The following is a 23687-nucleotide window of genomic DNA, read 5'->3' as shown; positions in this document are numbered from 1 at the left end:
AACATTTACATTGGAACTTTTCAGAGTAGAGCTGTTTCTAGTGTAAAATCTTCTGAGAGCCAAGTTTGGGCGTGTGTTTTTCCTGATCACATCTAGTTGTGAAGAAAGAGGTAGCACAGATAAGTGAAAAAAATGAAGCAGGAAGAAAGACTGAACAAAAAAACTGAACACAACAGAAATCAAACCTCTTGGCCCGGAACTATATTACTGGGTCTCAAATGTAGTAACATAATCTAGGGTTGTAAGCAACATCCTTGTCCTTGATAAATTTGCAATGAAGCGAAGGAGAAAGCTCAGTAAACCAGAATATGGAAATTTACAAAAGCACCTGAAGACAGCAAAGAGCATAGTCATCACATTTTAATGCACCACTTCTTCAGATTTTTTTTTTTATATATTTTTTTTTTTGTTCCGAAGGGTATCACTACTGCTAGGAAGCTCCCTCCCCGCAGCAGCGCGGAGACAGCGCAGAAGACAGCAATGTTCAGAGTTTATCTGTACACCCAAACAGTTGTGCTCTGCTTCCTGAGCGCACCACACAGCGCAAGAGACACATCTTTCCCTTTAGTGCCAGCCAGGTGAGGGGCTACGAGGTTATGACTGAAAAAAACGGCCATCCGCCCGCTGTTTCACGGCTCGGAGCGGGGCACGGCGGACCGCTCCCCACAGGTGCTCATCCCCCGGCGTTTCACGGAAAACCTGACAGAAGACCGTGTCATTTCACCTGGGGCTCCGAGCAGTGCAGTGCCACGGCCACAGCATGCAGTTAGTTAGTAACACACTGAGAGACAAAGCGACGCCAGCAAGGCTTTGTGGCGCCTCCCCTCACCGGTTCGTGAGGGGACCGAGCCCGCGTGTGTGGTGACCGAGCCTCCCATCCCGTCCCAGTTTTACTGTCGCTGTTCTTAATGTTTTTATTGTTCTTAGTGTTTTTATTCTTCTCAATGATTTTATTGATTTAATGTTTTTATTGTTTGATTTTTTTTTTAATGCTTTTAACGGCAAGACTTCCACAGCTCCGCCTCCACCCCCGCCTGGGACAGCCGGCCCCACCGCTACGGGAAGGACACCACCACCTCAGAAGCCGGTGCCGGGGCGAGGAGCGCGGCGAGCGCCGTCCACTGCCCACATAACGGCCCCAAAGACCCGGCACCTCCCGGCAGCCTCCGCTCCTCCCCGCGGAGGGTGGGCGCCGCGTGCTCCGCCCCCCACGTGAGTCCCTCCCGGCCCGCCCGCCCCGTGGCCGCGCCCGTGGCTCCGTGCCCCGGCCGCCCTCCCCCGGCGCGGGTCGGGGCGGGCGTTGGGGTGTCGCCGCGCTTTTTGACCCTCGGCCTCTCCCGTACCGCAGCGAGCGCGCGGGGCCATGGAGCGGAGCGCGGCGGCGGCGGTGCGGCGGCTGCGTGCGGCCGGCGGGGAGCGCGATCGCGACCGGGACCGCGATCGCGACCGGCGCCCTCCGGCACCGCCGCGAGAGGCCGGCGGCGACGGCGCCGCCGCCCCGCCGGGGAAGACTCGGGACGGGTCGCGGCGGCGGCCGCAGGCGCTGTCGGAGCGGCGGGCGGCGGCGCTGGTGCTGCTGTACCTGCTGGCGCTGCGGGGCCTGGCGCACGTCGCGCACCGGCACCTGCTGAGCCGCCCGCAGCGCGGCGGGCACCCGCACTTCAGCGCGCACCGCGCCAGGTACCGGCCGGGACACCCCCAGGGACCGGGCCAGGGGTTCTTGTTTCTGTGTGAGTCCATGCTGTGGAGACGTAGTTGGGCGTAATTAGCATCTTTAGCCCTTTCTGCTTGTTGTGAGCCTTGAAGATGTACAAAAATGTTTAAAGTTTTAGGTAAGTTGTGCACTAAGTATCAAATGCGTTGGCTCTGAATATGTAATTTCTCTCTTACAGGGGATATCTTGACAACATAACAGCGATTGGGCCCAGAACTGTTGGAAGTCCAGAGAATGAAGTTCTTGCAGTTAACTACCTCCTAGAACAAATTAGGGCAATAGAAACTGAAAGCACAGATGCTCACAAGATATCTGTAGACATACAGAGGCCGACAGGCTCCTTCAGCATTGACTTTTTAGGAGGCTTTACTAGTTACTATGCAAACATAACCAATGTGGTAGTGAAGCTGGAACCCCGAAACGGAGCTGAGCATGCAGTCTTATCCAATTGTCACTTTGATTCCGTACCAAATACCCCAGGTAGGTCCACATGCTCCTTTTCCATTCTTCTGTGTTACGTGAGCCACTGAGCTTGGCTCAGTGTTGTCTTATACCAAGTGCTCTCATAGCCACGTGCCAGGACACTCTGTGTGTCAATTACTCTGTGCTTGATTTCAGTAAAATTCAGTATTTAGAATGGCAGGTTGGTCCTGTTAAGTCAGCATGTTTTAGGTTTTAACTCTTGTTTTCTGGTAGGCTGCAAATTGCAGATGTTATGTTTGGATTTCTAGGAAGTTAGGTTAAATCTACCTTTTTTTGTAGTTCATTTCCTAGGCCTGTGCTTGTGCTGCCTGTTGTTCAGGTCTTTCCATACTTCTGTACTGATTAAACCTGGCTTTCCTTTAGTAGGATGCTTCACACTGAGGACTGTTCCCACCTCCACTAACCAATCTATTTTATTCTCCTTTTTCCTGTGTCAGCTGGTATCACACTTATCTCAAATTTTTATTTTTGTACCCTTATGCTATACATTTTCTGCATTCAAAGCTTCTGACTAAAAAATCACTGCAGTGGTCAAAAGTTAAGTTGATATGTATGCTTCTGACTGCTACTTTCACTGTTGTGTGTTTTCTCATTCTTGTCCTACTGCATTTTTATAAATCTAATCGTGTTAAATAATTATTGCAACATGGGTGTAAGCAGCTTAGTAAATAAGTAATTAGTAAATCATGGTTTAACATTGCCAGGAAGGTATGGAACTGGAAACCACACAAAAACTGTTGTAACTCATAGCCACAGATATATGTCAATTATTGTAGCTGAAAAATATGTATAGGTTTCAGTAACTGACAGTGCTGTTTTTATTTATGATTTTTCATTTACAGCCTGCACTGTATTTTTATTTTGGAAGACAAACTTTCTGGTCTTTAGCACACAAAAGTAATCACTATTAATGAGAAAACATGAGAATTAGTGAGTTGAGTGTTAGAGAAACATTTGCTATACTCTTTGTGCCTTTTTTCTGTTAACAAGTAATATACAGGACTTCTCTTTCTCCTCCGGTCATGTTTAGGCAAGATGGAGTTCTAATTAAGTGTAACAACTGTGTGGTTGTTACATATTCACTGTGATTTAGGAACTGCATTGGTGGTAATTACTGCACTTACGGTCTAAATATGACTGCCTAGACTTAAAGAATACTTCACAAGTGTAATGTAATGATGAATGAAAACAGTTTTCAGATTGATGCCTTGTATAAGTGGCAAGTCTGTTTCTTTGGATTGTTGCACAGGGTTATGTATCCATCAATTATTTTCATTCAGGCCATGAAATATTTCACCAGTCTTGCACAGAAATGCCAGAATATTAGTGATTTGTATAGTATTGGGTTGTACAGAATATGTGGAGGAGATAGAAAACAACCTGTGTGCTTGCCCTCAACCAAAAGCAGCCCTTTACCACAGCAGTGAGGAAATGCTCTTTCATTTTCCTTCAGTAAAACTTTTATATAGTATAAGCAATAACCTTTTGTTTTCTGTTTCTATTTTGTTTTCTATTCTCCTGTATTTCTATAAGTTCTTTGCTTACAGCTTTTTTTTTTTAAATTACTGAATCTGTGTAGTTTAACCAGAGTCAGTATGACTCATTGATACTTAAATGACTAGTATACATGACAAATCAGATAGAAATAGATAATCTGATGTTGATGCTTATAGATGTGCTTTCCTGGCATGATTAATGGCCAATGAGCCCAATTGTGTGCTGCTGGAATAGATATCAAGTCTGTATAAATTTTTTTGTTTCCTTTGGGTGTTAGTATTCACACCCTTACATTAGTTTGGGCGTTAGTATTCACAAACTTGTCCCTCAATTGTTTTAAAGTGTTACCAAGTATTTTGGTATTCAGACATTTAAATTGTCTTTGTTGCCACTGATGTTCCTGTGTACTTGTTTCTTGGCAAGCAAGGCAACTACTTTTCACTTTTGCTAATAGTACAGCACAGTGCAGTATTAGGGAAACAGTTTAAACAACAAACAAAAAAAAGGAGTAAAGATAGCTCGGTAAACTATCTGAGCTTCAATGTTAGAAAGCTTTTGTCTCTTTTTAGCTGAAGAAGCAGGTGAGGAAAAAAGCCTGTGAAGGAAACATGTAGACTGTAAGCTCCTAACACTTTTCTCTTGTTCTGATAGGCCATGTAAATGGAAATTAGTACTATTTGATTCTTCTCTAATAAACTTGGAGGTGGAAACACCCTTGCAAGTATTGGTATAGATGTAGCTAATGGCATGGTTTTTTTATATTACTGATGTTTGCCATAAAATCTGTTTTAAGTATGACTATGTAGCTGCTTCAATCTGATGTAAGCGTGTGTGTGTATTTTGAAACCAATAAGTCTTTTACTTTTCCTAGCTTCACAGTAAGGTAGACAAGTGATTACTTTTCAGCAAGGCTTATCACTTCCTTGTTGAGTTCTCATCACAGTACCAGTTAGATAAAAAAGAACTTGATGAGGCTAAGAGTAGGCTACAGATTAACTTTGGGAGTAATATAATGAGGGGTTTAAATCCGACATTTTTTTGGACCTTTTTGGAAAGCCTTTGGAAGAATGAAGTATTCTGAGAACTAGATTAAAGAACAGTGTATTGGAAACATTTTCTTTGTATATGTGTTTGTTTATTCTAAAGTACATATATACAATAGACTAAGGCTGAAATTTTGACTGAGGTTTGTGTTTATATCAGGAATACTCACTTGTTTTTTGGAAGGGGCAAACATGTCTTTTTCCAGGTTATGAGCTCCAGAAAAGCTACTTTTTTATATATACCTTAAACAGTTTCAGCAGCTAATGAGCCTTCCTAATATCATGCTGAGACGTACTGTGGCAAATAATGCTGAACAAACCGTAGTCATCATCTCAGTGCAAACTGGCGTTATCTATGCAGCCCAGGCCAACAGGAATGATGTTAAAGTTCTCTGTTTGCTCCCAAGTTTGATTGATTGGAGTGGGGTAGGGATATGCTATGGCTTGCACCAGAGTGAGGGAAATGGGGCAAGGGAGACCGAGGCTAAAAGATGGATACTTAATCAAGATGAAAAACTGGTGGGCAATGTGTTGGGGGAGGTGTGAGGAATTGGGTGCAAGTCTAGGGTAGTGTTGGATGAGGAATGTGAACAAACCATTGAGGTCAAAGCAAAAAAGGTCTTTCTACAAAGAAACCAGAAAGGTGGCAGACAGCATCCGATCATGAAACTACTGCATTGCAATGTATACTTTCACTTTAAGAATGTTTTAAAGGTGTGAATTCTGATGTATGCTTTAATTTGTGGTCTTGTCCTTACGTTACTTGGAGGATTTGTCCAGTTACTGAACTGCATTGTAGCAGCGTAGAATTCCTTAGTGTGAGTAGTGTGGGAATGTTCAATTCGTGTAATTGGAGTATGCTGTAAGTGAAAGTTATGTCCTTGTTTATTCATATTGATCTTAAGCAAAGTGATCATTATCTATTTTTCTGTTTAGCACTTAGCCTAGTTTTGTGAAGAGTAGTACTGAATTTGATACCCTGTACATCACTTGTTCATCTTTTGAACATTAGTTTTCTTTCCACATTGCTTCTACCTAGCATAAACACCAGGTACAAGCTGTAGCAGAAAATATACTAAAGTTTGACGTAATCATGCCATGGTTAGATTAAATGATTGAGAGGACACAAAGTTTGTTTTTTTTCTCCTCAGGTGTTAGTTGCAATTCTGTGTATTTGTTGTAAACCATGCTGTTCTGCTGGTTGTTTTTAGGTGCCAGTGATGATGCTGTTAGCTGCTCAGTGATGCTTGAAATACTTTACACTCTCTCAAAATCATCAGAACCCTTGCAGCATGCTGTCATATTCCTGTTTAATGGAGCAGAAGAAAATATTTTGCAGGTAAGAATATACCAGAATTATAAAATGTGCGTCAAAGCTGTGAATTAAGACTCTGTCAAAAGAAAGAGTAACTGCAGGTATGGCACTTATTTAATCTGTTGCTATATTAGTTAAATGCCAGTGTTAACATTCTGAGAAAAATATATTTGCTATAAAAGGGAAAAATAGATTAAGACTGTTTTCTATGCTAATTTAATTAGAATACTTTGATGTTCTGTTTTGTTTCTGTTGTGAGTGATCTGGCTGCCTTGTCTAACCTTGATTTATAATCATACATGATGGAAAATAACTCTTAGGTTGGTATGGAAAAGATTTGACCTGTATTTTCTTTTTCTCGTCAAGGCTAGTCACGGCTTCATTACACAACATGAGTGGGCCAAGTCAATTAGAGCTTTTATTAACCTGGAGGCAGCAGGTGTAGGAGGAAAAGAACTTGTTTTTCAAACAGGTAGGAGCACGTATTGTGTCCAGTTTCTACACTGGGATAATTTGATCATGAGCAACGTAGACTTGAAAGAGTATTGAAAGTCGCTCTCAAACAAAAGATAGAACTGCTATGCCTCTTTATCAACTCTCTGTAGCAAGTAAGTTGCTCTGCATCTTTACATGCATGTAGGATAAGGCACTGCAGCAGAAGTTCCCTTGTAGATGGGAAACCTGTGTAGAACAGAACTAAGGAAGTTGTATTTTTCTCCTACATCAAGGTAATAAGGAAAAAACATTTCTTTATCTCTTATCTCTTACATACTCATACTTTCATATGCTTTTTTTTTTTTTAATTTTCACACAGCTCTTCCAAAATCTTTGCAGAGAGATGTTGGCAATAGAACTCCATTTGCTGCTTGGAGAGCAGCAAAACTTATCACATACACTGCTGTTAGACTTCTGCTCCATCCTAGTTGGACTGCAGACTTCCTTCTACTACTGTGGCTGCTTAATTTTTTACTTGCATTGAATGCTTTGATGGAGAGACTGTTCAGTAAAGAATTTTTATCTGTGATAAAGAATGTTGTGTTTAATTGGATTTATCATCCAATTTTGATGATAAACTGGAAATTCTGCTGAAGGCTGTGGTTTCTGCTTGGTCTTCGGTAGATGGTGTATCTACCTTGCCACTGAACACTCAAGGCATTAATGTTTTTCCCCTCAAAGTGTGACTAATTATCTCAAGTATGCGAGTGCTTCAACTGACACAAATGAACTTAGTACACCTTGTGGGGCAACAGCATTACAACTCTAGTGAGTTCCTGTGTATTTTTTTGTTGTTGTTGTTACAATAAAGTTATCTTAATTGAAGTTCAAAAAATAATTGTTCTGAGCTTTCTGCTCGTCTTTTGTTAGGACCTGAAAATCCTTGGTTGGTACAGGCATATGTATTTGCAGCCAAACATCCTTTTGCCTCTGTAGTGGCACAGGAAATCTTTCAGAGTGGTATTATCCCAGCAGATACAGACTTCCGGATCTACAGGGACTTTGGTAATGTTCCAGGTATGTTATCATAAGGCATGTCCATTTATCTAAGTATATAACAAGTAGACTGTTCTGTTGTTCACTACTGTTCTGTTGTTCACTATGTGAAGGTCCTCAAATTTGGTTTGGGTTGTAGTCTGGGAGCAAATTTTCCTGTCTTTTTCCTAAGGCAATAGCCTTCAGCTTTCCTGTGTCATGTAGTTTTTAAGAATGTTTTTGGAGACTGCTGTTTTCCAGAAAGAAACTACATGGTAGAAAATTAGTCTAAAAATTAGGGAAATGCTCCAGGAAATAGCAGTACACTTAAATACTTTGTTTTTAAACACTTTAGTAATGGTGCTAATAACTTGCTTGCAGGAATTAAATAACTAATGAAAAAAATCTAATGAATAAACCAAAAGCAGCTTGTTTAAGACAGTGACTTAGTAAGTAATGCATTTTCATTATTTGGGGGGGAAGGAGGGAGTGGAAGGCCAGGGGATAATTAAGCACAAGACAGTGAAGGAAAGTTTTTTGGTTTTGCGGTGTGGTTTATAGAGTCTTATCCATTCTGCAGAGAATTGCCAGTGGAAAAAATGTGGAACACAAAATGATACCTGAACAAACGTAATTCAAAAAGAAAGTAAATGTCTGTTCCTCACTATCTGGCATGAGTTGCCACTGGAGTTACTTCCAAGAAAAGTGATCTTTCTGAACTGGTTCTCAGAGAAAAACTTATTCTAAACTGTTCTGAAGTACATTTGTAGCCTGAAAATAAGATAACAAATTGTAGAAAATCAGCTCTGTTACTTGTTTGAAATTGTACCTGGATCATAAATGGTAAATGAATTCTCACTAACCTCGTCTTTTTCTAAACTCATAAAAATAATTGAGCTAGAAAAGTAATTTGTTCCACTTTATCCACTGGCAGAACTGAGGTGTGATTTGTTAAACCTCTGCAAAATCTTGAGGAGTCAGATTGCTGACAGGAGTTTTTTGCATATGCAACTGAGCGTGTGCACGCTTTGGATGTGCTGAATATATATATACTTTTTTATCTTTACAAATTATTTGGGCATCTGTAGAGCTTTCAGACTGGCTATCTGAAAAGCTGTTTACAAATCCATAGTAAAAAGAATAGACCTGGCATTTTGAGAAAGTGTTCCACAGTACCGCTTTTTATTGGTTTTCACAGTGGATCCCTACTGATGTTTTAATAGTAAATATTTGGAAAACAAACATGTTGTTTCTTCTGAAGCTGACATGACTAAGAATTTCCATGTGTTTCTCCAGTAAAGAGACATAAATTTGTGTACAGATGTCATGTAATCAATAAATTAGTAAGGACACATTTTTAATTTGCCTCTTTTTAGAAGCAGGTGGAATTCTGGTTAGTCTTGCTTCCATAAAGCAGACTGTTTTGTTCATTTCTGAGGAAAGTACATGTGTTACAAAGTAGACCAGTATTTACGTGAAATTTATCTGAGGCTTTCACATTTGCTTTGTGTTTTTAGGTTTACATAATTTCTCATGCTTTTCCTCTTTCTGTAGGAATAGACCTGGCTTTTATTGAAAATGGCTATATTTATCATACAAAATATGACACATCAGACAGAATTTTAACAGATTCCATTCAGAGAGCAGGTTGGTATTTCTAAGATTTCAATAACTTACTTGTTTCAATGACTCGCTTGTTACTTTCAAGAATTCAGTAATAGCTACTAAGTCTTAAAGAAGGACTACATAGTTTTGTCTTCATTTTGATGTATGGCTACCATCAATAAATCTATAATGTTAAGAACTGCTTGACCATCTTGGTAAGAACAATGTTAACTGAACTCATGCCTTTAAAATATATAGGGAATATGTTTGAGGAGCTCTGAAAAGTAAACTTTATCACCATCCAATGATGTTGATTTGAGAGTAATTGTGGAATCTAATTAAGGTTATAATCTAGCCATTTGAGTAATTTACATTCGTTGATACCTGCTTGTTCAGCATTTGACATTCCTTTTCTCTTGGTAATTCCCCTTATTGATTAATGTTCGTCATGAGAGGCTTGTGGTTAAGTACTGGCAAGTTGATCTCTATGCTATTTAGAGATTTCTCCTTCAGAATAAGTCTCAATTGACCTAACATGGCAGTATGCTGACTGGATTGTTGGCAAATAACATTCATTTTCTACTAACAGATTGGATGTGTAACAGGTTATTTCACAGATTTCAGTAAAGAAAATTACAGTAAGACTTTTAGTTTCTCAGAAAAACTAACACAATCCTAAGCAGCTCCAGGTTTTTGACCACTGTCTTCTTTAAGCTAATAGAAGTCCACTTAGTGGTCCAGCATCAGTAAGAGCTTTAAATGTTTGCACCAACACAGCTGTAAGACAAAAAATAACACTTTCCTCAAAATTCCTGTTGGAAAGCTGATTTTACTGCTCATAGTGGTTAGGTAGACCATTTCTTGGTAAATATTTCACAGCTTAAAAAAAAAAAAGACAAAACAAAAAAAAAACAAACGTGGTTTGGGCTGTATTATGAGACACAGAAAGGTGGTTCATACCTGTACAAAAGAAAACAACTTCCTTGTTTACTTACATTACTGTCATCAAGGGAAGGGAAGGCAGGTAATTCATAACGGAACATGGAGTCAACTACTGGGGTCAGGGACAAGAGGAAGAAGGTAAACAGAAAATTAAACTCCTCTCCTGGTGAGGCCTGAAGTCTACTGCTTATGGGCTGAAAGAGACATTGTCCGAGCAGCCAGCGATCAAGATAGGAAAGCCAAAGCCCTTTTGGAATTAAATTTGTCCAGGGACATCAAGGGCAACAACAAAGGCTTCTATAGGTACATCGCTGATAAAAGGAAGACTAGGGGAATCGTGGGCCCTCTCTGGAAGGAAAAGGAAGACCTGGTTACCCGGGATAAGGAGAAGGCTGAGGTACTCAATGACTTTTTTGGCTCAGTCTTCACTGGCAAGAGTGAAGACGCATAGCCTTGGGCCCCAGAAGGCAAAGGCAGGGACTGTAAGAATGATGAACCACCTGCTGTAGGAGATCAGGTTCAAGACCATCTAAGGAACCTGAAGGTGCACAAGTCCATGGGACCTGATGAGGTGCATCCATGTGTCCTGAGGGAACTGTCTGATGTAGTTGCTAAGCCGCTATCCATCATACTTGAGAAGTCATGGCATTCAGGTGAAGTTCCCACTGACTGGAAGAGGGGAAACATAACCCCTATTTTTAAAAAGGGAAAAAAGGAACACATGGGGAACTACAGGCCAGTCAGTCTCACCTCTGTACCTGGCAAGATCATGGAGATGATCCTTCTTCAAAAAAAATATGCTGTGGCATGTGGTAAACAAGGATGTGACTGTTGACAGCCAACATACCTTCACTAAGGGCAGATTGTGCCTGATAAATCTGGTGGCCTTCTCCAATAGGGTTATAGCACTGGTGGACAGGGGAAGAGCAACTGACATCATCTACCTGGACTTGTGCAAAGCACTGGTCACTGTCCCACATAATACCCTTGTTTCTGTATTGGACAAACATGGTTTTTATGGATGGACCAATTGGTGGGTAAGGAGTTGGCTGGGTGGTCACACTCAGAGAGTTGTGGTCAATGGCTCAGTGCCCAGGTGGAGATCAGTGACGAGTGGTGTTCTTCAGGGGTCAGTACTGGGACTGGCGCTGCTTAACATCTTTTTTGGTGACATGGACAGTGGGACCGAGTACACCCTCAGCAAGTTTACCGAAGACACCAAGCTGTGTTGTGCAGTTGACACACTGGAGGGAAGGGATGCGACCCAGAGGGACCTGGACAGGCCTGAGAGGTGGGCCTGTGTGAACCTCATGAGGTTCAACAAGGCCAAATGCAAGGGCCCGCATCTGGGCTGGGGTAACTCTAAGCACAAATACAGGTTGGGCAGAGGATGAATTGAGAGCATCCCTGAGGAGAAGGGCCTGGGGTGTTGGTTGCTGAGAAGCTCAACATGAGCCAGCCATGTGCACTGGCAGCCCAGAAATCCAACCGTATGCTGGGCTGCATCAAAAGAAGCATGGCCAGCAGGTCGAGGGAGGCGATTCTCCCCCTCTGTTCTGCTCTTGTGGCACCCCACCTGGAGTCCTGCATTCAGCTCTGAGGCCCCCAGCACGAGGAGGACATGGATGTATTAGAACAAGTCCAGAGGAGGGCCACAAAGATGATCAGAGGGCTGGAGCACCTCTCCTGTGAAGACAGGCTGAGGGAGCTGGGGTTGTTCAGCCTGGAGAAGAGAAGGCTCGAGGGAGACCTTACAGTGGCTTTCCAGTACCTAAAAGGGGCATACAGGAAAGCTGGGGAGGGACTCTTTGTCAGGGAATGTAGTGACTGTGCAAGGAGTAATGGTTTTAAACCAAAAGAGGGAAGATTTAGATTAGATGTTAAGAAGAAATTGTTTACTGTGAGGGTGGTGAGGCACTGGACCAGGTTGGCCAGAGAAGCTGTGGATGCCCCATCCCCGGAAGTGTTCAAGGCCAGGTTGGATGGGGCTTTAAGCAACCTGGTCTGGTGGGAGGTGTCCCTGCCCATGGCGGGGGGTTGGAATGAGATGATTCCTAAGGTCCCTTCCATTCCAAACCATTTTATGATTCTCTGATTCTGAAGATACGCTTTCTCCCTTCATTGATGCAGTATTTAAATATATGAAGCTTTCCAAGTATACTTACTTTAGGGACAGCTGTGTAGATTACCTCATGAAAATGCTGTGCAGTGCTTACGATCAAATAGATATTCAGAATAATCAGTTGCATGTTCATTTTTCATGTTAAGGATATTTCAATACAATTTTGTTTTTAAGTACATAGAAGAATGCTATGTGCTAATTCATCAACCCTGGTATAGTTATGTTGTGTATCTGCTTTTTTAATAGGTGACAATATTCTAGCTGTCTTAAAATACCTAGCAACATCAGATAAGCTGGCTAAATCTTTTGAGTATAGACATGGAAATGTTGTATTTTTTGATGTACTTGGCTTATTTGTCCTGGCTTATCCTGCTCGTGTTGGCACCATCATGAACTACATAATAGCAGCAATTGCTTTTCTTTACTTAAGCAAAAAAGTATTACAACCCAAAACCAGAGGTAAGTCTAGTGTTTTGTTTTGTTTTTAAGAAATCAATCACATTATTATTTAATAACAATTACTAGATCAAGAAGTACTCAGGAGATAATGGCAAATGATCTCCATAGGTCCATTCCAACCATAACCTTCTGTGATAGTTGTCTGATTTGATAAACTTAAGGAATAAATTTCAGGTGTGCAGGAATTACTTGTTTTTTAAGAGATTAAAATTCTGTTGTGAATATTTATGATAATGGAATGACAGGCCTAGATGTCTAGCATTTATGAATTACAACTATGTCTTTTATCCTTTCATGGAGATTTAAACTAAATCTTTTAAAGATTTGAATATGGAAAAAAAAAGTTTACCTACCATCTGTATAGACTCTTTTTTCTATTAATACGGGTAGGGCTTCAGAAACGTGGTTCTTGAACTCCTGGCCATAGGCAGGAGCAAATAACAAAACAAACAGGAAAAATTGTATCAATACTTAATAAAGGGTGTAAAAACTTAAATCCTCTAGTTACACATTTTCATTTGAAGCATAGGAACATGCCTTAAAATAAAATTAAAAAATCCAGAAAACATTTTTAGAGTACGAAAAAGTTACAAGAAAAGCAACTCTGACATTTGTTGAGACTTTCTAGATTGTAGTCTCTTCACTGATTCCTTAGACAAATTTTTATTATCAGGAATATGATAACCTAGGAAATAGCCTACTCCCCTTGTAAGTCCTTTTCAGTCTTCCTCAGTACAGGATTAATTCCCAGAGAACTAGTCTAAGTGATACAAAGACCATTCTGTAAAGAAATCTGCAGAGTGCACTTCTCATCCAGACTTCATTTGGTCATTACAGCCATTATACAGAGGGTGGTTTTAATAGTGATGATAATATGCAGAAGAATAGATATGACTGTTGAATTAAACTTTTTTTTTCTTCTTCACAGCTATTAATAACCTGAAGAAATTCTTTACTGCATTTGGCTTAATACTACTAAGTTGGATCTCCACACTAGTAACTGTGCTTATTGTGGCAGTGTTCATCTCTCTCATTGGACGGTCTCTTTCTTGGTATACCCATTTCTATGTTTCTGTGTTTCTGTATGGCACTGCAGCTGTAGCTAAACTCATCCTTGTGCATACTCTAGCCAAGAAGTTTTACTACAAGGTAAGCCTAACTTCATTGCCAGTTTTGAGGGGTGGTGAGTGTAGTGTTTAATCTCATTTAAACATAGAGATTACTGCTGTGTTAAATGAGAGTTAACAGCCCCTTGATTTAAGTCTTTGGCCTTGGTAATGATTTGTAGCAATTACTTTTTGGGGCTGGGGGTGACAGATGAGCTTTGTAGAAGACAATGTAAGGTATTGTTTCTTTCCCTCTTTGCACCCTCCCTTTCTACTATCGCTTCATTGATAAGAGATCAAAGTAACAGCTGGATAATTGAGTTTTTTGATTATCTTCCAATGTTCTTGATACTTACAGAATCTACATCTGTTCTTTGAATCTGAACAGATGCTTGTTTCCGAATATACATGTATAACTGAACGTCCCTCACTTTGTTTATTTTGGTACTTTTAATGAATGTTTGAATATTTTTGTTCTTTATTTCATCTAATGTACCATGTAAATTTTTATCATGAAACCTGGGATACCTGCTCTGTGTTGTATTCTACCCTGTTATTATGCATGTTTGTTTGGTAAGGCCATTAGTATTCATTGCCTTCTAAGCAAAATTTTTTCAGATTGTTCATGTGAAAGCTTTTTTCTTACAGTCATCAGAATCTCTCATTCTGTAATACCCTCTTGTAATGCAATAATTTGTGCTGTGTACAGCTTTCTAAATGAAGCTTATGTAAAAATTTGAGTTTTCAGCTTGCTATCTATGCTTATTCTGTATGATTATTCTGATATTTGTTACTTATTTTGACCACAACTGGACCTGAAAGACAACTCTTTATGTTCCACATTCTTTTCTGCCGTAGATAAAGGTCCTTTAGGCCCCTACAAAGTTTGATTTGGGTTTTGTTATGTTACCTTTTCATTGCTCACATTTGTCATAATTACTGCATATCTATTTTTTTGTGCAGAATTCTTCTGTGTGGACTAACGAACACAATGTAACTCGTGTACTAATGTCATAATTATAGTTCATAATAATCCCAAATGCCTAGATGATAGTTAAATTGTTTTGTATTTCTGTTGTGCCTTGAGGTATCTGTCAGATGGTGCTCTTAAAAGGTGGAAGTCAACTGCTTGAGCCTTGAGCCTGTTTTAGGTTTACAGGTTTTAGACATGATGGTATTTAGTCATTCAGCTTACTATTACTTATCCTTCTCAGCCGTTTGTACAAGCCAACGGTGGTGGAATTTAGGAAACCTAAGTTGTCAGTCAAATTCAACTTCATCCAAGTACTTAAGTTTAAAAACTTACTGATATTTTGCTTGACTGGTGTACATTCTGAGTGTATCCATCATTTCCTCATCTGGAAGTTGTTTGTTTGTTTGTTTGTTTTGTGGAGGGGATATTGTGTATGAATACTTAAAAATAATAGTGCTAGTGACTTTTTATTGAAAAGATGAAACATAAAATAGATGGGACATTACCTTATTCTAGTCTTTTTGGAATAGAGGTTCTTACTGACAGGAGAGCTTACTTTACCTAATCATTCAGTTGTTTCAGGTGCTGTATCTAGTTCTTACCTGCCGGTTGTCTGAAGAACAGATCAGATAACTAGATACCATGCATCTCTCAATTTTCTTGGCACGCTATAACTTGCAGTATTCCACACTTTATGCTGCCTCAGTAATTTACATTGTCCCTAAGAAGTGTTGCATAAAAATTTTGGAAGCTAACCTGTTACTTGGCTATTACAGGCAATGCCTAGGTGTTGATGAAGCAGCGTGTCTTCTGTTACTGGCTCAAGAACTTGTGACGTAATAGCTTTTTGTTTTGAAATATGTTTGGTAACCCAAAAGTTTCTTATCCCTACTGCCCAACTTTTTTCACATCCCAAAACTCAACTAAGTGCTTTCTGATAGCTGTTACAGCTGTTCAGGGAGGCAGTCCTTCTTGCTGCTAACAGCATTCACGATTAAAAATCTTGTACTGCAAACAGTGCAACACTACATTTAACTAAAAAAAAAAAACAACAAATAAAAACACATTTTTAAGGGTTAGTGGTTTTTTTTTTTTTTTTCTAAAACATATCTGGTATTAACTCAACCATGCATGGCCTCTTCAAAACAAATAATGTGTTAAAAGAGCAGAATTCTGAAGTGACGGCGGTGATGTGACTTAAAAAAGCACCAGTGTAGTATTTATCCAGTAATAACAGTACTTGCTTAAGAAGTAGTATATTAACAGCTGCTATTCAAAAGCAGTTTAGAATTTCAGGAGGTATATGTAATTCTTTTCACACATAAGTAGTACATAACTTGTTGATATGCTTCACAAATACCAGTGCTTTTTATAAAAAGACCTTACTGCATATGTACCTGAAACATTAGCCTGCCATCTTCTTGGTATTGTAATTTGTACTCCACTCCTACTCTGTCCATCCCATGCCATGTAATCTCTTTTTCAAGTTAAGTCAGAGCAGATGGTTAAGAAAAGGAAAACACCTGCAAATGAAAACTGTCATGAGTAACTCTAAATGGCAGGGAGAATCATGAGATGGTAAATCTTAAAATTGCTTTGTCCACGTCAAACAACTACATACAAGAAATCGGAATTTTTGTGTGTGTTCTTATGAAACGTGATACACAAAATATTTCTGCTCAGCAATAATTGATTCCCTTTTTTGTTACAGAATATGAATGACCTGAACCTGGGAGATGTGTTTTTTGATGCCTCATTGCTGATTTGGACTATAGCATTGGCTATGATTACTCAGATGGGCCTTTGTTCAGCATTCATTTGTACATTGTGGGTGGCATTTCCATTACTCACTAAACTGATGATCCATAAGGAATTCAGACAAAAAGGTATGAGTTTGTGGGGGGAGGTAATTGCAGCGTTTGGAGCAGAAAACCTGTTAATTTCTCTTGTAACGTAAGAGTAGTTTCGCAGTGGTTTTGGAAGAATTATATTGGCATCGGCTATGTAAAATGGGGTCCTTTTTCCCTGTCCATCTCAGGGGTCAGGACCAGTATTGTACATTGGGCCTTGCAGCAGTGTTTGGATATATTATTAATGCTATGTGTTTTATGTCTTGTAGGTGCCACAATTAAGTTTGTTGTCATGTACATGCTGGGAATGTTTGTTCCCTATCTATATATGATGTATCTTAGTTGGACTATATTTGAAATGTTTACCCCTATCATGGGACGAAGTGGTTCAGAAATTCCACCAGATGTAGTGTTGGCAGGATTTATTGTGGCCATCACTATGATTCTGTCATCTTATTTTGTAAGTAGAATTTTTAAACGTTGTTTAAAACTTCTAAGCTTTCTCTAGAGTTGAAAAAAAGTTTTTTCCATACTGCTGTTTGAAATTAATGGTATTGTACAATATCTCAAGTGTTAATAAAAGGAAATTCTAGGAAATGTGAAGGATCCCATGTTTTATGTTAGAGAGAAGTAATTAAAGCAGGGATTACAAAAATTTATCTGCTCAGTAGTGATGTAGTAATAATTGCTGTAAAATACAAAAAATTGATGATGGCGTTTGAACAGGTATCCATTTTAGATGAAGTGTGGTATGTGGCTGAACAAAAAATGTACTACATTTCCAAAGAAGAAAAAATTGTGATTTTTTTTTTATGCTGGCCTTGCTGCAGAGTTTTTAGGACTTTTTTTGGCAGATGTTTTTTAAAAATTAATTTTTTGAAAGTTTTGGAAAGTAGTCACTCTTTTTTCCTTTTGGTTTTAAATATTGAGATTGTGAAGTTTTCCTGTGTCATGTAGCATTTGTAATATACCTTCAATTTCATAAGTGAATTTTAGAGTTACACATAAGTGTCTTTCGTTTCTCAGTCTTGTAGTTTTATAACTGGACTGTCTCTTTGTTCTCTAGATTAACTTCATTTACCTTGTCAAAAGTACAAAAATGACGCTAGTAAGTTCAACTGCTGTGTTTGTAGTCACTCTGATTCTCGTTTGCAGTGGAATCTTCTTTCCTTACAGTTCTGATATGGCTAACCCAAAGCCTAAGCGAGTCTTTCTCCAGGTAAGAATAGTCTTGCATATCTAATTGACTCTGTGCTGCATGCAGGAGGGTTCTTTGGTTGTTTGGTTTTCTTTGTTTTGTTTCTTGCTCATTGTTACTGTTTTTAAAAAAACTTAAGCCCTTAAGTAGTCAATTCTCCATTGCTTGCTTGATTTAAATTCTAACATTTTTTCCTGGATTTGAAAGAATTGCTGTTGTTCCCTGTGTTTAATTTGTGTGTTTAGTTTTCTCAGAAGAATAGGTATTTTTAGGTGTATTTAAGTACGAGTGTATTTAGGTGTATTTAAGTATGAGCAGCGATCATTGCAGAAGTGAATGCAATGGGAGATATCTAAATATTTACAGGCACAGCCATCTTTTCAATTTATATGTTTTTATGGTGTTCTGTTTAATCTGTGTAATTGTATTCATAAATGCTTACATTTATGTTGAGTGCATACTGAAAATGCATTAGACATCAAGGGTTGATATGGTGGATATTTCAGAATTATGTCTGACTTGCAAACTGCACAGGAGTAGAGGTTCCTTAGCATCTTTCTGTGTATCTTCTTTTTCTACTTCTACTTCCAGCACACGAGCAGAAGATTTCACGATCTAGATGGAAACCTGGTTAAAAGTGACTCTGGTATATGGATTAATGGATTTGATTATAATGGAATATCTCACATAACTCCCCATGTACCTGAAATCAATGACACCATTAGAACTCCGTGTGAGGAGTGGGCTCCTTTTTGTGGCCTGCCTTGGATACTACCAGTGCATTTCATGTTCCGGTTGGTGTGAACACTGCTTAATTTGAGCATTTGCTAGAAAGCCCATTGGTTATGCAGTTTATGCAATCTTACTTTCATAAGGGACAAAAATAAGGCTAATCTTGGCCTAAAAGTAAACTATCCTTCCCCTTCAGCAGATGCTTGAACTTCTGTGTAGGTATAGTGTCATCTGCCACAATCTGAGAGATTGCTGGGTGTGCTGGAGGACTTCTAGATGTTTATGTGTGGGAAAACAGATGTTGGCACCAGTGGAGAAAAAAGTGAGGGGGAGCTTCTAAAGGGCACCTCATAGTAGGAGTACATGTGTTTTTTTTCACTTCTTCCTTCCACCTCACCCCAGCTGATAACAGAGGAAATCTAGAGTAGCTAGTTTCCCCAGAAGAAAACTAGCTGCCATGCCTAATTCTCATACTTCAGGAGTCTTGTGAACAGAAATGTAGAGTTTTATATTTTTTACTTCTTAGTTATTTTTTTAGTTATTGTTTTGTAAAGTAAGGCAGATCAAGGTAACGGATAAGAACACCGGTGACTTGTTCTGTTACTGTGTCCTTTAAATATTTGACTGGCTGCAAGCTGTTAATTTTTAACTGCTTTTTGCTACCATAAATAGCTTTTGAGTATTTTATTTATTAACAATGCAGTCAGCTAAGCTATACAAAAACTTATTCTTCTCATATTTTAGTACCTCTGATTGTTGCATTGAGATAAAGTTATAATCTTATTTATTTATTTAAACAGGAAAAACTGGTATCTTCCTGCTCCAGAAATTTTTCCAAGAAGTCCCGTTCACTTCAAAGTTCTGGCCAAAGAGCTAATGCCCTGGAACTCTGTGAGGTTAAGCTTTGAAGTATCTGGTGAGTGACTGAAGCTTCTATTTTGTGATTTATTTTTATGCCCATAATAGATCAGGTTTTAACTCCAGTACTGCAGGTTACAGTGCCATTCCTAAGATGGTGAGCTTTGTGTGATTGGCATGAATTAATTCAGTTTCATAACACACTGGAAGCTGTGGGTGTTGTGTTGCAGTTGTTATTTGGGGGACTGATACCTTGTCTATTTTAAGTAAGCTTTGATCATTTTTAGCAAGTCCATTCTTAAGGTTCATTTTATACCTCTGTCCATTCGTTACATCATCATCTAATTGATCTCACTACTTAGAAATAATTGAAGCTTCTCTAGAGAAGACAGTATAGCTCTATCTTGTTTTGGAAGATATGGGTAGTAATACAGAGGTTACGTGTTACTATTTAGGGAAATATGTTATTGGAATGAAAGGAAGCAGGGCAAACGTTTTTTCCCCTTTCAGCTGTTCATACATCTTGATACATTTCGCTGTCTACAGGTCCAAGTCACATGTCACTGTATATTCGGCCACACGAAGGGTCAGCTCTGTCCACCTGGTCTCTTGGAGATGGAACGCCAGTTGCTAGTGTAGGAGGAGACTACTTTGTATTTTACTCCCATGGGCTGCACGCTACACCATGGAACTTCTGGATAGAGCTTACAGTAAGTATGCTGCTGTTGGAAATGCGGTGACCCCTTGGTCTTCTAATTTGTCCCTCTACTTTATGTATCAGCTCACACATATTTTGATGCTTTGTCTTCTAACTTGCCATTAAGTCAAAAGGAGAACGTTTTCCTTGTTTACACAGGCTTAGGCCTTAACCTTGGATTTCTCTCATTTTAACTCATAGTTCTTGAAGTTTTGTCTTTATTGCTGTTATTTCACAGATCTTTTTCCTGTTGTAAACAGTTTCCATGTCGTATACTTTGTTAGGGGGAAATTACAGGGAGTCCTTGGTGGGAAAGTTACCTGTCTCGATGCTGAAGAAAATCATAAAAATTTTGTCTTCTGTATTTTACTTCTGTTTGGAAGCAAGGCTTCCAGCATTCCTATTCCAGTGGGATTTATGATCCCTCGTTCCCACTGTTAAATTGCCAGTGAAGATTTTTTTTGCAGATCTGTGAGTTACTATCATGGTTTTAACAATGAGGCTTATTATAGGTTTAATTTTGAGGAAATATTACCGGAACCGGTGGAAGTTCTGAAAATTTGTTGTTCCTTCCTAGATCATAGATTATAAACGCATAACCAAATAATCCTTATGAGGGTACCTGGTAAAGGCAGACAGGAATCTACAGCATAACAAGTTTTGCAAGATCGATAAGAACAAAGCTTAGGCATAAAAGGCTTTTCATTCTAACGGTAAACAGTAGAAAGATCAGTAAAAATACCACGTTAGTGTCCATGTCTTGATTTGTTAGCAAAACATATAAATACAAATGTTGAATTTAGAACATGCAAGTTTAACATGTCATAGGCCCTGCGATATAAATACATAGTTGCAATTTCTATTTAAATTTAACTTGTCATGATACTGACACAGTATCATGATAGGAAGATAGGAAATGCTTTAACTTACAGAACAATAACCTGTGGGATGTAGTTTGTTGCATAGATAATAAGTCTGCGGAAAAGTACATCTGGTCTGGATTTACGTTTTAAACTCCATAAACAGTCATAAATACCATGTTGCCCTTTCTCACTTGCAGGCCTCAGAAAAGCATTCTGATGGAATAGTCTCCCTTGCCATAGCAGCACACTATTTTTTTGGGGAAGATCAAAAATCACCTCAACTCTATGCCTTACTGGAGAGATTTCCAAACTGGACGTTTTCTTCTGGTTGGTCCTGCACTTACGACCTTTTTGTATTTTAATGTTAACAGTAATGCAACGCTGATAGGGTGATCTCTCCAACATAGGATGCTGTCACAGCAAACATCCTAACAAGATAGCACAGACTTTCACAGTAATTTAAAATACGTTGGCTGAAAATGGTGTTTCTTTGGCAGTTTGGCTATTTAAAGGCTACAGCTGTCTTGGGGGAAAAGGTGATACCCTGTCAATATAAATACAATTGAGCTGGTTCTTCCACTGAAATGGCAGTTTGACTAGTGTGTTTCTGAACATGAAAACTGCATTTTAGGAAGTAACATTATCATAATACAATGGCAATTGTAATGAAAGGGCCTCATTAAATTATTTTGATGTAACATAACATATAACTGTACTTCACACACACCCTTCATCCACTCAGGGGAGGTTCAGACTGGACATTAGGAAAAATTTCGTTCTTGTGAGCGTGGTCAAACCCTGCAACAGGCTTCCTAGAAAGATGGGCGATGCTTCATTTTTGTCAACGTTCAAGAGACATTTGGGTAATGCCCTTAATAATATGTTTTAACTTCTGATTAGCATGGTCAGGCAGTTGGACTCAATGGTCTTTACAGGTCCCTTCCGACTGAAATACCCTTCTGTATGGGTAGTATCATGTGCCAGTCCTATCCGTCCTATTAAAGTAAGGCCTTCAGACTTACAGGTGGTTGTTTATGTGATGGGGGGAAGAGGCAGCAAAGTCCTAAACATTACTTCTGTCACTGGATGAAGTCACTGAAAGCTCTGATGCCTGTAAAGGTTGCAAATGTACGATGCAGAAAAGCCCATATTCTGGAATGTGGTAATTATTTATCCACATTAACTTTTCCAATTAATACATTTATTTTAAAAATTTGGTTCCTACCTTTTGCCTGTCTTTTCAGTGTTGAAACTTGGGTGGGTAAGTTTGACCTGTCTCCTTGTGCAGGTGTTCTTTTAGGATCGTTTAGTATCAGCATACAAGCATATGACTTGCTCTTGCATGTGAGACTGCCAAGAAACCACTCCTTTGAGTGGATGTCTTATAATTAATCCAATCTAAATTTCAAGTTATCTTCTAATTTATTAGAATTAGCGAACTTTTGGTATCTCCTTTGGAGAGACTTTTACTAACGTGACAGTATTGCACTTTGCTGATACATATACCTGTTTCTTTCAAATATGGTTTGCTTTCCGTGAGGAATAATAGCAACGGTCATCTTTAAAAGAATGTGTGATATCTCTGGGTTGCTTTTCTTGTTTTTATTTCCACAGGATGAGTTTATAAATGTCTAAGTGATCTAGAGTATCTTCCAGTTTTAACAAGCTTTGAATTCTGAAGCCACTTACCTGTTGTTGTTTTTTTTTCCCTTTACACCCTACAGTGTTTTTTTTCAGTGCACTGTAATAATTGATGCTAGTTTCTGAAATTCAAAGAGCTCTGTGCAATTGAAGAAACTTTATATTTTTTTTCCAAACTAAATATAAAATATTGTGACATCAACACCGTGCTGTGAATTATACGGATTCATGTTTTGCCTCATGAGCATTGCCAAATAGCATGCAAAGCAGATTTTGTGCATGCATCATCATTTCAAGTAGAAACGTGCTAGTACTGCGAAGCTTACAGGGCATATGGAAGAAATTTGTGACACTTTAATTTGTGTGAGCTGTGATAGATAGCAGAGCAGTTGCCCATTCAGGTATCGTCCCTTCAGATTGGCCTGTAGTTGTGTAGGTAAGTGGCAAGAAACAGTTATGTTTATTGCAAGGTCCATTTGCAAAGATTGTTGACTGATTCATGGAGTAGGGGCAGAGGTTTAATTACTGTATTTATACTGAACTGGACATTGGTATCTTAAAACCAGGTCATCCTACATTAACGTGAATTGATCATCACTGGCTTGATTGTATCTGATTTGAAAGTACAGTCTGTATACTATGCATTCATATTTAAAAAAAACTTGTGCTATGAATGTTTTGGGAAAAAAAAAAGCTTCAGAACTGTTAAGTGTCTTGAATCTCAACACATGTTGTGTGTTGTGCTGTAGCCAATGCACAGCTGGTTAACTAGAGGTGCACTGATATTTACTGTCTTCCCCTGATTTGATTTTTATTCTATTTTGCGTCTGATTTATATCTTTTAAAAAAGTGCTGTGTGAAGAAGTCATACTGAGAGCCAAAAATGTCAAAATGCCTGTTAACAATTTCTGGAACGTCCATGAAGCAATAACTGTTGCTAACTCAGGATTTAACCTTTATTAAATAATTTAATTATGAGGGATGTCTAATTTGTTGTAAGTCTCTGGATTTATAAATAAAAGCGAACCTTAATCAGTAAAACTTGATGGTAAGCATGATTGTTAAAGACATATTTGAGTTGTCTTTATTTCTTGTGCTAATGTTTTTTTGTTTTGAGTG

General features: G+C 39.0%; 1 protein-coding gene across 1 annotated transcript; it reads left to right on the top strand.

The window, feature by feature from the left end:
* The first annotated feature begins 1292 nt into the window (after positions 1-1292).
* ERMP1 (endoplasmic reticulum metallopeptidase 1) lies at positions 1293-23603 on the top strand. The gene is made up of 15 exons (XM_040541925.1): positions 1293-1680; positions 1893-2194; positions 5949-6076; positions 6419-6524; positions 7418-7564; positions 9077-9169; positions 12438-12650; positions 13579-13799; positions 16441-16615; positions 16849-17039; positions 17646-17798; positions 18369-18571; positions 19310-19425; positions 19914-20077; positions 21125-23603. Exons 1-15 carry the CDS (start codon positions 1364-1366, stop codon positions 21287-21289), a joined length of 2694 nt encoding a protein of 897 aa, XP_040397859.1. The 5' UTR covers positions 1293-1363; the 3' UTR covers positions 21290-23603.
* The last annotated feature ends 84 nt before the right edge of the window (positions 23604-23687 follow it).

The sequence above is a fragment of the Cygnus olor genome, chromosome Z (assembly GCF_009769625.2).
Source record: "Cygnus olor isolate bCygOlo1 chromosome Z, bCygOlo1.pri.v2, whole genome shotgun sequence".
Taxonomy (NCBI): domain Eukaryota; kingdom Metazoa; phylum Chordata; class Aves; order Anseriformes; family Anatidae; genus Cygnus; species Cygnus olor.
This window is presented reverse-complemented; position numbering and strand designations above follow the sequence as displayed.

Excerpts from the sequence above, each read along its gene's own strand:
- ERMP1 (XM_040541925.1), top strand. The coding sequence starts at position 1,364 with ATGGAGCGGAGCGCGGCGGCGGCGGTGCGGCGGCTGCGTGCGGCCGGC. Across the intron at positions 6,077-6,418 it reads CAGAAGAAAATATTTTGCAG|GCTAGTCACGGCTTCATTAC; the intron begins GTAAGAATATAC and ends TTTCTCGTCAAG. Across the intron at positions 13,800-16,440 it reads CCAAGAAGTTTTACTACAAG|AATATGAATGACCTGAACCT; the intron begins GTAAGCCTAACT and ends TTTTTGTTACAG.